The following is a 15,535-nucleotide window of genomic DNA, read 5'->3' as shown; positions in this document are numbered from 1 at the left end:
AGCCAGTTGCCGAAAGGATTCACGCGTCCCGCGTCACATTTAACACGCCCCGCGCGTTCATCTCTCCGCACACTTGCTACAGTATTTTAGGTCCCAACATGATAGCGTTCTAATTGGCTGACACAACTGTCACTCTATTCAGTATATCCAATACCTTGACAGAGAGAGAGGGACTTCCGCAAAATTGCGGAAGTGGCGCCAAAATTTAAAACTATTTCCGTCCTGTTGGGGTGTAAATAAACGGCGAAACGTTACGAAATCCAGTACTTTGTGTTGTGTTTGACAACTGAACGGTTTCAACGGAAGATGGACCCGACAGCTCGATACTTTGGAAAACTGCGTAGTCTCGCGGTGACCCTGGAGACAGAAACTGCCCATCTCCAGCAAGTTTATCAAAACTACGCCGAAGACAATAATGACGGTAAGTCCCACTGACAGCGAAGTGCACGACGTTACGTTTAACGTTATGAATGAATGAAAACTTTATTTAACAGATTGCAGAATGGGTACAATACAGTACGGCTCAATACACACAATTGTTAAGGGCATGCAGACCAGAGAAAGACGTTTGTCTTGTTTACATCAGGGTCCCTGATACATGTTACATGGGGCACCCTGATGTAAACAAGACGAAAGTCTTTCTCTGGTCTGCATCCCCATAACAATTATGTGTATTGAGCTGTACTGTATTGTATGGCCATTCTGTTAATAAAGTTTTCAATAAATCAATCCCCCATTTTCAATTCATATTGACATTTATGACATACATTACTCAACATGCATGACATTTATGGCATAGGGACATATAGGTATTTAGTACTGATACATTTGTGACATATACGGTATTCAAATATACAGTACTGTTACCCATAGATCCTGACAGAGTATACATATGATGGGGAGGGGACTGTACATTAGGAGGGGGTGGGTGGGTGCCGGGTGGGAGAGAATATATACGGTGGGGAGCAGAGTGTCTATTTGGAGGGGGTGGGGGGTTTGGGCATTTACGGTGGCCAGTTTCGAATTGCAGCCTCACATAGGTGCTCTTTAAGAGCGGTTTTGAATGTCTGTAGGGATTCACATTCCTTTACAGCTGTGGGTAGGGCGTTCCACATTGATGTGGCATAATTGCTAAACGTGTTTAGTCCCTTGTTTGAGCCGAATCTGGGTTTAACATGATTTGTTGAGCTTCCTCTGGTGTCGTGGTATTTGTTGTAGTTTTGGCTGGGTTCCGTATAGCAATAACTTGACAACACACACAAGCTCAGTTGGTAGCCACAGCAACAGGTTTAGTGAGCGTCGGGTCAGGAATGCACCACAGACATCATTAGTCGATCACAACACTCTTCAACACACTGCTCTTAATCGAACCCGAGTACCATATATCGCATCCCCCTTTCTTAAGGAAAAGTTATTACTTTTAGCTAAAGTTATTACTCTCTTACTGCAGACCAGAATTAGCAAAATACTTCAATCACTTTTCCCAATAGCTTACCAACAGGAATAATGTAACAAAATAATAAATTCATATTGTCAGTATCAGTTGCTTGGGGCCAGAGGTTCCAGAACATAGCCCACCGGTGGAGCTCAACCTTCAGTGTTGGCTCGTGTCATAATCGCTGTCACTGTATCTCACAGGCGGCACGACAGCTCTCCCAGATCTGGTGCGGCATGTAGGGGAGTCGCCCGTGCTGGACTGGGAGGGCTGGTTCTGGGCAGGTGGCTCATCCCGCAGAGTCCATGGCTCGTCCCGCAGAGTTTCTGGCTGGTCAATGGACTCAGGATCAGCATACTCAGGATCAGCATTCTCAAACGGACTCGGATGAACCGTCCTCAGGTGGCATCTGTTTCTCCTGAAGATCACGCCTGCCGGTGATTCCACACTGTAAGAGCGTGGCTCTACTCTCTTGCTCAACACGACAGCAGGCTTCCAGCCTTGCCTTGTCTTCATGTGTACTGTGGTTCCAGGAGTCGGTACAGATAGTGGTCTGGTACCCACATTGTAGTACTTATCCCGTCGTGCCTGCAGGTGTTGGAGCCTGTTATGTATGTTACTTGGGGTGGATGGCTGCAACACTGCGCTGGTGCACGGCAGCGGGCTCCTCAGGACACGTCCCATCAACATCTGCGCTGGGGAGACATCTAGGCCTGTCACTGGTGTGTTTCTCAATGACAGCAAAGCCAGATGCGGGTCAGTGCCTGTTTTAGCTGCCTTCTTCAGTGTGCGTTTCACAATTTTGACCATACTCTCTGCAAGTCCATTAGACTGTGGGTATCCAGGGCTAGAGTGTGATTTTGATGCCCCATTCTGCAGCAAACTTCTGCATCTCACAGCTCGCAAAAGGAACATGATTGATCACACACTAGCTCTTTGGGAATCCCATGTCTGGAGAAGACTGACTTCAGCCTTTGTATGACTGAGTGGGCAGTCTTGTCTGGTAGGTTTAGCACTTCTGGGTACTTGGTCAGGTAGTCAACAATCACTAGATAGGATTGTCCATGCAGCTCAAATATGTCAGTCCCCAGTTTCATCCATGGCAGTTCTGGTCCCATGTACCATATATCACAGTATTCACTGACCTTTGGGAAGTATTTTGACATGTACATGTGTACCTTAGTCGTATAGTGCAGTGGTTCTCAAACTTTTTACACCAAGTACCACCTGAGAACGTAGCTGGCTCTCCAAGTACCACCATATGACCGGCGTTAAAATACAGTCTATTCAGCTATGCACAGTTCACGCAGGAGGCAAATTTATTCCTAATACCATTATTTATTGTTAACTTTTGTCAGACACAGCCACAATGTACAAAGGGATAGCACTAGAACTAGCAAACGCTTCCACACATCTCATACAATGCAAGGGGCATTGAGAACATAATAACTAACATTCTCACATAGCAAGTGAGAAAATTAAGAACAACTGTATTTCAGCAAATGTACTTAATTCTCTCTATCTCTCTCTCACACAGCAAGCAATTGTCCGTCATTCTCTCACACACACGCACACTTATTTTGTTACAAAAACTTAATTTCCTGCATTCTGGTGCAGGAATCTTTGAATTTTTACCCTTTAAATGCCAGTGTTTGTGATGGGCATCACAAATTATTGTAAAAAAGAAAAGAAAACACATATTCAATACATTTTTGAATGTTTACCATTTAAATGCCAGTTTGTGTGATGGCATCACAAATTATTGTTAAAAAAAACACAAAAAACTAAAATATTTTCAATATCAAATGCAAAGTACATTTTTCTGGGGGGGATTATTACAGGCTAGGCATGTGTCAATGATTAGCAGCAACACAGATTTTGATGGATTTTTTGTAATGTCAGATTTAACACCAACTCTTTTCAGAAAAGTGGGAGTACTTCATTTTTTATCTGACATTACAAAAAATCTAAAAATAAATGGTTATGATCAGGGCTGAAGTTGAATTAAAGATTTATGGCTGTTTAGACTGCATTACTCTCTGTCACAGTGATCTCCTGGTTGTTCCCCACTTAGGTTATCTAACTATCGCGCCGCCGCAACCAGAAACACTGGCCTGGCCTGCTTCTAAGTTCAGTGGCCTGAAAAAAAAAATATATATATATATTTTATTTTTTTGCTTTTTTGGAAATGTTTTCAAGTACCACCAGCTGTACCACCAAGTACCACTAGTGGTACGCGTACCACAGTTTGAGAACCACTGGTATAGTGTATCTTGTAGACCAGGCCCATTGCAAGTTGCTGTACTCTGTCGTCTACTCTAAGCCATCCTAGGTTGTCAAAGTGGGAAGGGTTGAGGTGGGTTCTAGGGGTAAGGTCAAGTAGTAGTCTGACTAGTTTGTTTTGTGATGTTTGTAATCTTGTTTTTAGTGCCTTTGAGGTGCTTTGGTACCATGAGGTGCAAGCATAGTCATAGTACCCTTGAATGAGTGCTCCTGCCAGAGTCTTCAGGGTATTCTTGTTTACCAGAGAGGAGATCCGGTACAAGAATCTAGTTCGTTGGTTGACTTTTTTTATTACATTGGTTGCCATTTTGTCACAGGAAAGATTTGCCTCTAGGATGGAACCCAGGTAGGTAATTTCGTCTTTCCTTGTGACAATATTGTCACCCACTGCAACTGAGAAGCCGTCGGTCTTGCTGAGTTTGTTATTTGAACCGAAGAGAATGGACTCTGTTTTGCCCATGTGTAATGATAGTTTTTTATCAGCGAGCCATATGCAGATTTTGCCTAGTTCCGAGCTGAGGGTTTTTTCAACCTGTAACTTGTTCTTGTCAGAGACCAGCAGGGCTGAGTCATCCGCAAACGGGAACAAGTTGCAGTCACAAGTTACGTCCTGCTACTGTATACGTTTGTTTGTTTTTAACATTGCCACGCCAAAGCAGAGACACAACATGTCTCCTTTTATTTTAGACAATATCGTGGATGGTGGTGCACGAGTTTTGCATGAACTGCACTCGGAGATCAAGGGCATAAAGGTAAGTAAACAGTCCCGTTCAAACGATACCCAGCCTTATAGTGGGGTGCCTGGACACAAGTAATTTCAAATTGATGCAAACGTTTCGTTTTCACTTCTAATTTGAAGATAAGGGTCTATAGAACAGTTTGAATTTAATTACATTTTTTGCCCATTTTCCAAAATGCTCTGAAATATAATTTCTTATTGCTATTTTAAGTCAATACTTAGCCCCTTTCGTGACTGCCATGCAAGCCTCGCTTGAATACGCAGTCACTGGCTCCCACGTTACTAGCCATCATATTATATATGATGAATTGAAAATGGGGGACCCTGATGGAAACAAGACGAAAGTCTTTCTCAGGTCTGCATCCTCTTAACAATTGTATGTATTGAGCTGTACTGTACTGTACCCATTCTGCAATCTGTTAATAAACTTTTCAATTCAATCAATCAATCAATCAATCAATCAATCAGCCATGTTAATGTGCTCATCAAGCACTGGTTAAAGACGAGCGGTGGGTCCAAAATATATCAGATATAAATTTCAAAGGTACCCACCGTTGCATTAGGGTTTCACACACACACACGCAGCGGGGTTTGAAAGCTCGGCGTTGCTAATAAACATTTTAAATCATTTTTATAAATGAGTAAAAAAATCACTGAGCTAGCCTTGGCTAAAATGGCTGCTTCTGCATTTTACAGTAGGAGCGCTGTGATTGCTGGCTGCTTTGTCACGTGCCTGGTGCGCCCAGCAATCACAGCGCTATATAATATTGATGTTTTGAATATTCTGGTATGGCTGCCAATATCTGTAATATAACCTTTATTCTATTGAACCTAGAATGGTGATGTTGGTGCCTAGGTTTTCATGATTGGAGCATATCTTATATGATATTTCACACAAATGAGACAATAAATATGTGGATAACTAGAGTTAGATATGAGAACTGTAACAGTTGATTGTGAAGAACAAGGAAGGATCTGCACTGATTTCAATGCCATGCCAAACACCTGATGGAGGTGTTGCTGAGCAATGGGAATCCCTTTAAGAAGGGCAGTAAAGACCTGCTTACATTCGATTAGACAATAAGGTGTGTGAGTCTGCCACTGCTGCCGTATCTGTCCATCAACTCGAGTCTACGGGACAAGCAGTACAACAATTTCAGGAAGAGTGCTTGAATCAAATGACACTTCTGACAGCACAGATTAAGCGAAATAACTTACTGTTCCATGAGAGGAAAACACAGAAAATAAGCTGAGAATACAGCACTTCAAAAATCATGCAGAGCTCTATGGGAAAGCTTTTATTGTGCTAGACAGCCGTGGTGGCATTTGGAAGTTTTTTTCGTCACAAATCTTCGCCATACCCACCTGCGTTGTCATCTGAAGGATCCCTCAACTCTTGTACCAAGTCAGATTTGTTGATAGCTATACATCATGGAAGCCAGTACGAGTAGCGACATTTCTGTCGACGAGGAGTTAGTTGCGCCAGGTGTAACAAGAACTGTTCTCATTCCTGTCAAATAAGTTGTTAACAGATGGGACAGTTCCCAGATGACAAGGATGTCTACATCACTGCAGGTGATCAAGTCCACCATGTTGGAAACAGTCCACCAATAGATCAATGCAACCATGAGGAAGCTGACACTCGTGTCCTATAGTACATCTCCACGCCCTCCAAACATCACTTGGGAGGGTGCATACTGGAGACACGGATGTTGTTGTAATCCTTTGGAGTAATTTCCATCACATCAAGGCTCTGGATCTCCTTCAAAGCTGGAAAGACTACCGGAACGATCTCCCTGGGCACGACAACATGCAAAGCCATGGCTCTCTGCCACGCATTCACTGGATCAGACGGCACATCTTCCTTCAAGTTCAAGGGTAAGCGATCCTGCTGCAAGTTGATGCACAAAGTGCCATTCTTCATGGAGGAATTTTCAACTATCGTCGACACGCCATTCCAAACATCGCCATGGCTGAAAGAAGTGGCAACAAACTTTGTCTGTAGGCTGTACAACAATGAGCCAAATGAGGATCATGGTTTTGATCTTGTCCGAATGAGGCTATTCTCACAGAAGACTAGGGACGTGGAGAGAATTCCCCCAACAAGTGATTCTTTGGATCAACATCTCAAAAGGAGTGTCTTCCAAGCAAGCATCTGGACGACAGCCCAAAGGTATGCATCTGTATGAATTTGTGTATTGTATTATGTCAAATAAAATCATTAATTCAGGTCCATTGGTCCACGCTGCCCCTCACCAAGGATGTATTACATCTGGATGTGAAGTGCACTTGTACTACCTGCTCTCGGTGCATGAGGGCAAAGTTGAAGTGCACACGTCTGTGCAAGTGCAAATGTGAGAACTAGCTTGACCAGAGCAATTTCCAAGACTGACATGTATATGGGATTTGTTAGCCACTTTCTTATTAAACTATTGTGCAAGGAGTTATTCAAGCAAATGTCTAAGCAGTTACTCACCACCATATTGTGGCACAAAGATAAATACAAATACCAACAAAAATATTGTTGGGTGAGTGAAATTGTAAAGATAATAATAAAAAAAAAAACGATGCTTCAGCTCACCAGGCCTTTGATCCTCTGTCTGTTTTTGTGGATATGCACCGATACCGAAAAATATATTACTTCTATGGGCAATATGCTTGAAATACCAGTTGCTACTCCTGATCCTGAATCCATACATACCTCATATGTTCAGATTGGATAATCCAATCAAAAGTTATAATGGTTACCATATTTGCTAAGGCTGTGGTGGGGGGTTAGGAACCACCGACACCCCCTAGAGGCCAATTTTTATCTGATCGCTTGACACTCAAACCAAAATTGTTCTATAGACCATTACCTTCAAATTAGTAGTGAAAACTAAACTTTCGCATCAATTTGAAATGAAAACAACAAATGACCCATACCCGGCCCCCCACTATTATTGGTGCAGACAGGGGACGTGGTTTCTGGTGTTTATGCATGCCCACTCCTCTTTTTTTTTTATATTCTCCTTTTTCTATTTTCTCCCATCCCAATTACCCGCTGTGCCAATTCTCCCCTCCCCTGTCTTGAACGTTGCTTGCATATGCCCCCCACTGGCCGGTTGTAGGGAGGATAGAAGCCTTGCATCACGTGTCCCCTCCGATACACGAGGAGGCAGCCTGTCGCATCTTTTCACCTGCCAGCGCAGACGTGTAACGTGTGGGAGGCTCACACTACCCCCGCCATTTCCTGTCTCTGCTGTGCAGGGCCAGGCGTCCCCAACCGACCTGTAGGAGTCGCTGTCCACAACGTCCAGATTACCACCCATTGACTTCCACCCGCTAACTCTGCCAATTGAGTTAGTATGACGACTGGCCCAAGCCGGAGCCAACGCCGACAGCCGGAGTCGAACCCGGTGTCTCTTGTGTTGGTGACGATTGATTCAGTCATTTGTGCAAAAGGAGCCCCAACCAAGTACTGAGTGAACATGCATGAACATACTTTTCAGAAGGCCGACATTTCTATATATATTTTTCTTTATTGGTGATACAGAATTTTGAGCTTTCATGAGCTGTAAGAGATGATCATCGAAATTAAAACAAATAAAGGCTTGAAATAATTCACTTTGTGTAATGAATCTATGAGTTTCGCTTTTTGAATTTAATTACTGAAATAAAAAAACTTTTCCACGATATTCTAATTTATCGAGCTGCACGTGTGTGTATATATATATATATATACTTCTAACCATGTATGATGGCATGTACAATAATGCTGTATATATGGTAAATGGTGCATTTATAAACTGAGACCTTACTGGGGCTCAATTTGGGAGATTCTCGAAGAGGTCACAGGGTTTGAGATCCCATGTACACCTAAATTAGCATTATTAGGAGACATGTCTGACATTTCTCCAGATAAGAGAGGCAAGGTGCGGATCATTAAATTGGCCATGATTGCAGGGAACAAGTGTATTGCCAATGCATGCTGTGGAAAAGTGCTGAATCCCCCCCCCATGTCTATGTGGCTTAGTGAAATCTCTTCGTACATGGCATCAGAGAAAATAATGTTCAATCTTAAGAAAAAACCACATCTCTTTGATAAATGCTGGGCTGGGTTTAGGCAATACTTAGAACAGATTACATGGTAGGTTGACGATGTAGGCTATTATTGAAGCTCTCTTTTGTCTTTCTGATGGGTATATATTGCAATGAATGATACTGTAAATGTTATTAGTTGCTCTTTGAAGAGAAAAGATGTAACGTTAGATATTTATTTGTTTGGTATAGAAGTATGGGCACCTGTTAGACGGTGTAACTGGGTTTACTAAATTCTCAAAATGTGTTGGCAGCATTTCCTTTTGTATGGTTGTTGAACTGATGCTGTAAAACTGAAAAAAAAAGAAAATACAAATAAACATTGTTTAAAAAAAATTTTGCATTTATATAACATAATATATAATATAAAATATATAAAAAAACACACCAGTGACAATTTATAAAAATATAAATATTATTTATCCAAAGCGCTTTGTTCCTCACATTTGACCCATCCACTCACGCATGCTCATCAGGAGCAGTTAGAGCCTGAGGTTAAGTGTCTTGCTCAAGGACACTTCAACAAGCTGCCTGGGAGAAGTGGGAATCGAACCGGGAACCTCCGGATTACCAGACGACTGCTGCTATTTTTCTATAATTTTCTCCCATCTCCAAATTGAGTCATTATGCCAATTTACTTCCTGGTCGTTGCGTGCATTGCCCCACTGTCTGTCTGGGGAGGGTGTAGACTAGCACATGCCTCCTCCGATACAGTTTATAGAATAGGTTCCAAGATTCCATTCCATTCCAAATATATATATACACACACTTTTTATAGCATTTAGTGGATTTACCATGTTACGTAGTTGTGGTGGTCATGTTCTTGCTGTGATAATTGTTGTGTTGTGATCGTCCATCATGAATGACTGTAGAGCAAGTACTTCCCTTTAACTTCAAGGAGGTCAAGATTAACCTTGGGGCCTTGTTCGCTATAGGGCCAGGTCCAGGATCAGCTGGTCCAACGGAGGGCAAATGAGCAGGAGGTGAGGAGCTTCATGGAAGCATGTATGGTGATGAAGCAGAGGTTCACTGCAGATGTTGACCGAGTGAGGCGATACTGTGAACAATATGGTTACCAGGCTCCCGTCACCACAGGGAACCCTCTGGGTAAGTGATGGAGAGAAGCCGTGTTATTAGAAGATGACAAACGCAACTAAAACGGTATGAATTGAACGGTATCCTTGATGGCTAGTTAGGATTGTTGAAGATTGACAGACACAGACAAATTATATTTAAATATATTATTATTACATATGTACAATAATATATATGTTATAATAATATTTAATTATATATATATATATATTTCGCTAAGAGGGACAGCCCCACTGGAGCCCTGATTGACCTAATACATTTGCATTTAGTAATTTAGCTGACGCTTTTATCCAAAACAACTTACAAGTTCTCAGCAGGAAGGGTACAACTCTGGCAGCTAAGGGTAAGTAACTTATTATTCATCAAACAGCGTTGAACTTGAGTGCTACACTCTTTTGAGTGCATAGTAGTAAAGACATATTCGCATTGTAGGTAGTAATAGGCAAGGTGTAGATGATTACTTAGTAGCAAAGTGCATAATAGTAAAATACAGTATGAAGGTTAGTTTATATTTTTCTTAGGTCTAGATAGATCTACAATCAAAAGCTGAAAGCTATATAGATTGATATAGATTTTTGTGAAATCCATATTGCATTGTAGATGAGCAACAAAAAAACTAAATGAATATTAATCAAGATTCACCTCATTGCCCCATTACTCATGCTGTTCTATTCTCCTTTTTTAACCTTTTCTCCCACAGAGGTCAAAGTTGGGGAGGGAGAGGACCTCCCCCATGTCACCCCTCTGAAGATGCCCCCTCCCTCCTCCCCTGACCCCATGCGCACCCCGCAGTTCTCCGACTTTGGCTTGTCGGAGATGTATCTGAGGAACGTAATGGGTGTGGCAGAGTTGACCTCCGACGTGGCCCCCTCGCAGACTCTGAGCTTTTCTTCTCCCTCGCTGTACGCCTCCCTGCAGCCTCCCAGGCCGCCCAAGACGCCCAAGTGTGCCTTGCTCATGAGCGAGGAGGAAGAGCCAATGACTCCACATCTGTCTGAATACACCATGTGCCTCGACAATGACTTCACTATGGCTCTGTGCCGCAAGGAGGACAAAAAGACTCACAGGTGAGAGGGAGCATCCTTGACCTAAAGCAGCAGGAATGCACAGATTTCCTTTGTAGCCACCCATTGAGGATCAAACTATTAACTCGTTCTGCGCCAAAAATGAGAATTCTCGTGTTTCAAATCCAAGCGTTGAGCGCCAAAAACGAGTTCTCGTTTTTAGATCCTTTTTAGTTTTTTTCCGATCTTCCCATTCTAAACACTTGTGCGGACCTGCCTGTGTCTCCCTGGCACCGTTGCCTACGTTATAATTGCAATGATGATCGAATCCCGACATGTGGCAGTATCGCCTACCTTTTGAACTGGGTCTCTAAGGTGTCTTCAGTGCCTCGGTACCTCCGGCTGCAGGAATCCCTTCCCCCTCAAAGTGAATCGGCACACAGCCATCTGTCGGAGATTTGCTCGCCTGAATCCTATTGTTTCCCAGACCCAATGCACACGAGTAATGGCAATCGTGATGGAACTACATGGATTATTCATTTGAGTACCTTCTGACTAAGGTAAGGTCTATTTTACCGAACCTAAAACATGCTTTTGTATTGATCACAGCGTCATATTTTACCGAACCTAAAACAGGCTTTTGGTAACGATCACAGCTTCGTAAAAGACCCCCCCCCCCCCCCCCCCCTTGATGATTTTGTGAAGAAACATCTATATATGGTATATACCTTTTTTTTATTTGGAAATAATATAGGTTTCAGCCGAGCAACTCGAACGATTTGCGCATATGCATATAACACGTCATATCTCACTATCTAGAAAACAAGACTGGATTATTTTGAAACGGGGCAATGTTTAGCGTGGAATAGCGCACACAAACGAAAGTATGTAGAAATGAATAGGGGTGGGACGATACATCGATCTATTATCAATAATCAAATAGGATCGATGCAACGTAAAAAGGTTGATTCATATTGCGATACTCTTATTTTGAAAATCCGGCGAGTCGTATCCGCCCAGTAGTCTGAAACGCTGTGTAGCTCTGTACAGCAGAACAGGGCTACAGAGCGCCTATTTTGCGACCCGATATAAGTCTGTGCAGTCCCCCCCCCCCCCCGCAACGGGTCAAATGCATCTAACATGCTTTGCATCGTCGCCATTCCTTTATGCCCACGTCGTGTGGCAGACCTAAATTAACCTTAAGCTAACTAAGCTAAGCAGCTAACCGTGAGAGAACAGGAGAGGGGACTGGGGAAGGAGGAGGGGGCGGGGGCATTCTGTGTGTGGGTGCGTTTGAAAAGACCAGATGAAGTCAGGAGTATTATTATATTGATAGTATTTACTGAGGATGGACAGATAATGTTTATATTTAAACATGAATACATAATAAATGTATTCATGATCATCATGCAACATAAAACAATTGTAGGAACAGTTTGGGAGAGGGAGGGGTTTTAGGTTGCGTGTTGTGAGTTCCAAAACATTTTACTTAAAGTTTAAAGCTCAATATATAAAAACGTGGCACTTTACAGTGAACAGGAGGTCTATTTGTATTAAAAACAATAGATTGTTTCTCATTTAAATGTCTGGAAGAGCTCAAAAATAAAAACGTCAATTGATATTTCCGTAGCCTTTTTTTAGTTGATCTAAATGTGACTGTTAAATGGGCATATAATATAGTCTCATATCGATCGCAGCCACCTGAATCGTATCGTATCGTGGCAGACTTTGTTATATCGGCAAATATCGTATCGTTGTCCAAAGAATCTATATCGTATCGTGATGAAACTGGTGATTCCCACCCCTAGAAATGAACTGGTTTGTCAATGTTGGACTATAAATAGTGCCTGTCAAATGAGCCATACTATTGTTTCCATAGCTATAATATACAATGGGGGGCGGATAGGTGGCGCAGTGGGCAAGGCGCTCGCCACCAACGCAGGAGATGCTGGGTTCGAGCCCAGCTCTCGGCGTTGCTACCAGCTTGGCTGGTTGTTCATACTAATACAATTGGCAGTATTAGGGGGTGGGAAGCTGGTGGGTGGGGATCGGACGTTGTGGACAGCGACTCCTACAGGTCGGTTGGTGCGCCTGCGCAGTAGAATCAGGAAGTGACGAGGGCGGCGTGTCCCTCCCACGCAGACCCTCGCCGCTGAGGGATCGCGCTGTGCAGGTGAAAAGATGCTACGGCTGCCTCCTCGAGTACCGGAGGGAACATGTGATGCAAGGCTTCGTCCACATTGCAGCCGGCTTGTGGGAGGCATGGCCTAACAGCGTTCGAGACAGGGGAGGGTAGAATTGGACAATACAAAATTGGGGACGGGAGAAAAATAGAAAAATGGGGAGAAAAACTAGATAAAAAAAGAATATACGATGAGTCCGCAAACATCGTGAAAATTGTCTAACGCTGGCGCCAGGCAGTACAGATGGAAAAACAGCGTGGTGCTCAATGAGTTAAAGGAGCTCGCCAACATTATGGGAAATGCTCTTATCGTCTTCTCCAGAGTCGGACAAGAAGATGCACTCTCCTCTCTGTGTGTTTGGTAGAAAGCTATTCGGCTGCAAGCTAGCCTAGCGTAGCATAAATTAATGGAAGCGGATACGGACCAGTTGGCCAAAAACACCCCTCCCTGAGTTTTAAGCTAGGCTAGTGGTCCGTATCCGCTTCCATTCCAATGTAAAACTATACTATATTTGAGTCTTTCATCAAGACTGAGCTAGCAAAACACTAGTGTTCGGAGAGGCAGTATTTATATAGTATGACATAATCACAAAGTATTAGAGCTTAGCTACATGTTGCAAAATAATTAATAAAATAATTCGTTTGTGAAAAATAGTCAAGCCGTTGCTACGGTAGTGCAGAGGGACTAATGACCGTGGGCAGTGAGCAAAGCATAAATAACACATTTCCTGTATGTATTTTAATGTAGAAAACATGAGTAAACTGCACATATTCTTTTGTCTTTGGTATAAGTGGGATAATACCCTCCGGGGTGTGCAATTTGCGGAGGCGAACACCTTGAATTAGCCACAGCGCTGTGTTATTTCTCTCTAACTGCACTCCTCGTGGCGTCTTATCCCTTACTTTACAACATGTCATGGTGAAATGGATTCTCCTCTGCAGCCCAACAGCCTCAGTTTTACCAGATCTACCGCCACACAGCCTCACCACAGCACCGTACTGCCTGGCTACTAATGGTATGAGACCAGATTTTACATTTGGAGTGGGTTTCCCAAAATCATTCTAACATCAAGATAATTTAATGCGTGTGGCGCATGCATTTTGGGGGGGTGTTGCGGAGAAATTACAGTGGGATATTGTATTGATGCAAAATGAGTGTATAGTAGTATAGACAAATATTAGCAAGATAGGTAGTAGTAGATATATTGAATAATAGTAGCATAGTAGTAGGGTACATAATAGTCAAAAGTACAGTTATTATATTTTGACAATCTTATATATAAAAAAAACAACAGAATAAACACCAGCCAAAAAAGAATAATAAAATAAAAGGCATACAACGACACAACGACAAGAACATCAACAACAACAACGGCAGCAATGACACACGGCACATAATGGGTTCATATATCTGTTATTATGATATTGAGGTCAAAAGCATGAGCAGGTCGTCTCAGTGAGAGGACAGCATGGTTTTAAACAATTTAAAAGCTGATATTGAACGGATGTGGACAGGTAGACAATTTCAGTTGGATGGAGCTTTAAACATAAATGATTTTTTACCAGCTGATTTAAAGTTTTTTGGAACAGAAAAAAAGTGTTTAGTACAATGACTAAGTTGACAATTAGGCCCCGTTTAGACGGAAACGCTAGCAGGTGAATCCGCAAAAATATTTTTTCAGATGTGCCTTTCGTTTATACGGAAACTGCGTTTTTACGGGGTGAAACCGTAAAAAAGTGAGACCACCTTCCAGGGTGGAATTCCTAGAAACGGTAAACCTTTGCGCTCTCGTCTAAACTGTCAAACCGCATAAAACGATGACGAAAGGGTGGTCAAGGCTCTCGTCGCGCCTACTGCTTACATCACAGGCATGCGCCAGTAGCCTAGAAGCGTAAACAAAGCATGTCTGATTCTATCCATGGCGATCACCTGAAGGCTACATTGGCAGTACTTTTAAATACACAAGAATCTGTCCCGCGGCTATCACAACTATTATGACTGGACCCACTGTCTGTGAGTGACTCTGCTTTGGTCCAATCACATTCCCCACCCACACTCTGTGAATCAGAGGCAGAGTAGGGCGGGTCTTCACAGCACGTCATGTGACATATGCGCCAATCGTGTGACAGCGGGGCTCCGTTGTCTCGAGTTGTTACAGCCTCGTCTGCACGGAGAATTCCACCCCAAAACGCTTGTCTAAACGCAAAATTAAAAGTGAAGGGTACCATATACTGTTTAAGGTATTGAGGATAATTAAAATAAATGCATTTAAAAATAAACTGTAACCAATGTTGTCTTATTGTGGGAGAAGGGAAGTTGAGATTTTTGTACATGATACAATGATGAGTGTTATATGAACAGCCAAAAACAAATCTGCATATACGTTTATAGATGGTCTTAAGAGCAACAAGGGTAGAGATAGGACTGAGATGATGATGACCCCCCAGGAGCTTGGATAGGAGTGAATTTGAGGGGGCCAGAAGATGTAGAGCGTAGGGGTCTTGAGGGTGTGTAGTTGGAGACCATATCAACCTAGGGCTAGATCCACAAAGAATGGATTGCACGGTGCTAGTTGCACCCTACTTACAATTCATTATGAATTGAAAATGGGGGACCCTGGTGTAAACAAGACGAAAGTCTTTCTCTGGTCCCCATTGTACCCATTCTGCAATCTGTTAATAACATTTTCAATCAATCAAATTTGATTGATTGAAAC

At 42.7% G+C, this 15,535-nt stretch overlaps 1 protein-coding gene across 1 annotated transcript in view; it reads left to right on the top strand.

The window, feature by feature from the left end:
* Positions 1-236: 236 nt before the first annotated feature.
* Positions 237-15,535, top strand: part of ska3 (spindle and kinetochore associated complex subunit 3) — a 48,537-nt gene continuing 33,238 nt past the window's right edge. Inside the window, exons 1-5 of the mRNA XM_084314400.1 lie at positions 237-421; positions 4,406-4,470; positions 9,473-9,644; positions 10,333-10,699; positions 13,761-13,834. Of these exons, the coding sequence (XP_084170526.1) occupies positions 307-421; positions 4,406-4,470; positions 9,473-9,644; positions 10,333-10,699; positions 13,761-13,834 (793 nt within the window). The 5' untranslated portion in view covers positions 237-306. The remainder of the gene's footprint in view (positions 422-4,405; positions 4,471-9,472; positions 9,645-10,332; positions 10,700-13,760; positions 13,835-15,535) is intronic.

The sequence above is a fragment of the Notolepis coatsorum genome (genome assembly GCF_963971535.1).
Source record: "Notolepis coatsorum genome assembly, chromosome: 5".
Lineage (NCBI taxonomy): Eukaryota > Metazoa > Chordata > Actinopteri > Aulopiformes > Paralepididae > Notolepis > Notolepis coatsorum.
Note: the sequence above shows the minus strand (reverse complement) of the source record. Positions and strands in the feature narration are given on the sequence as shown.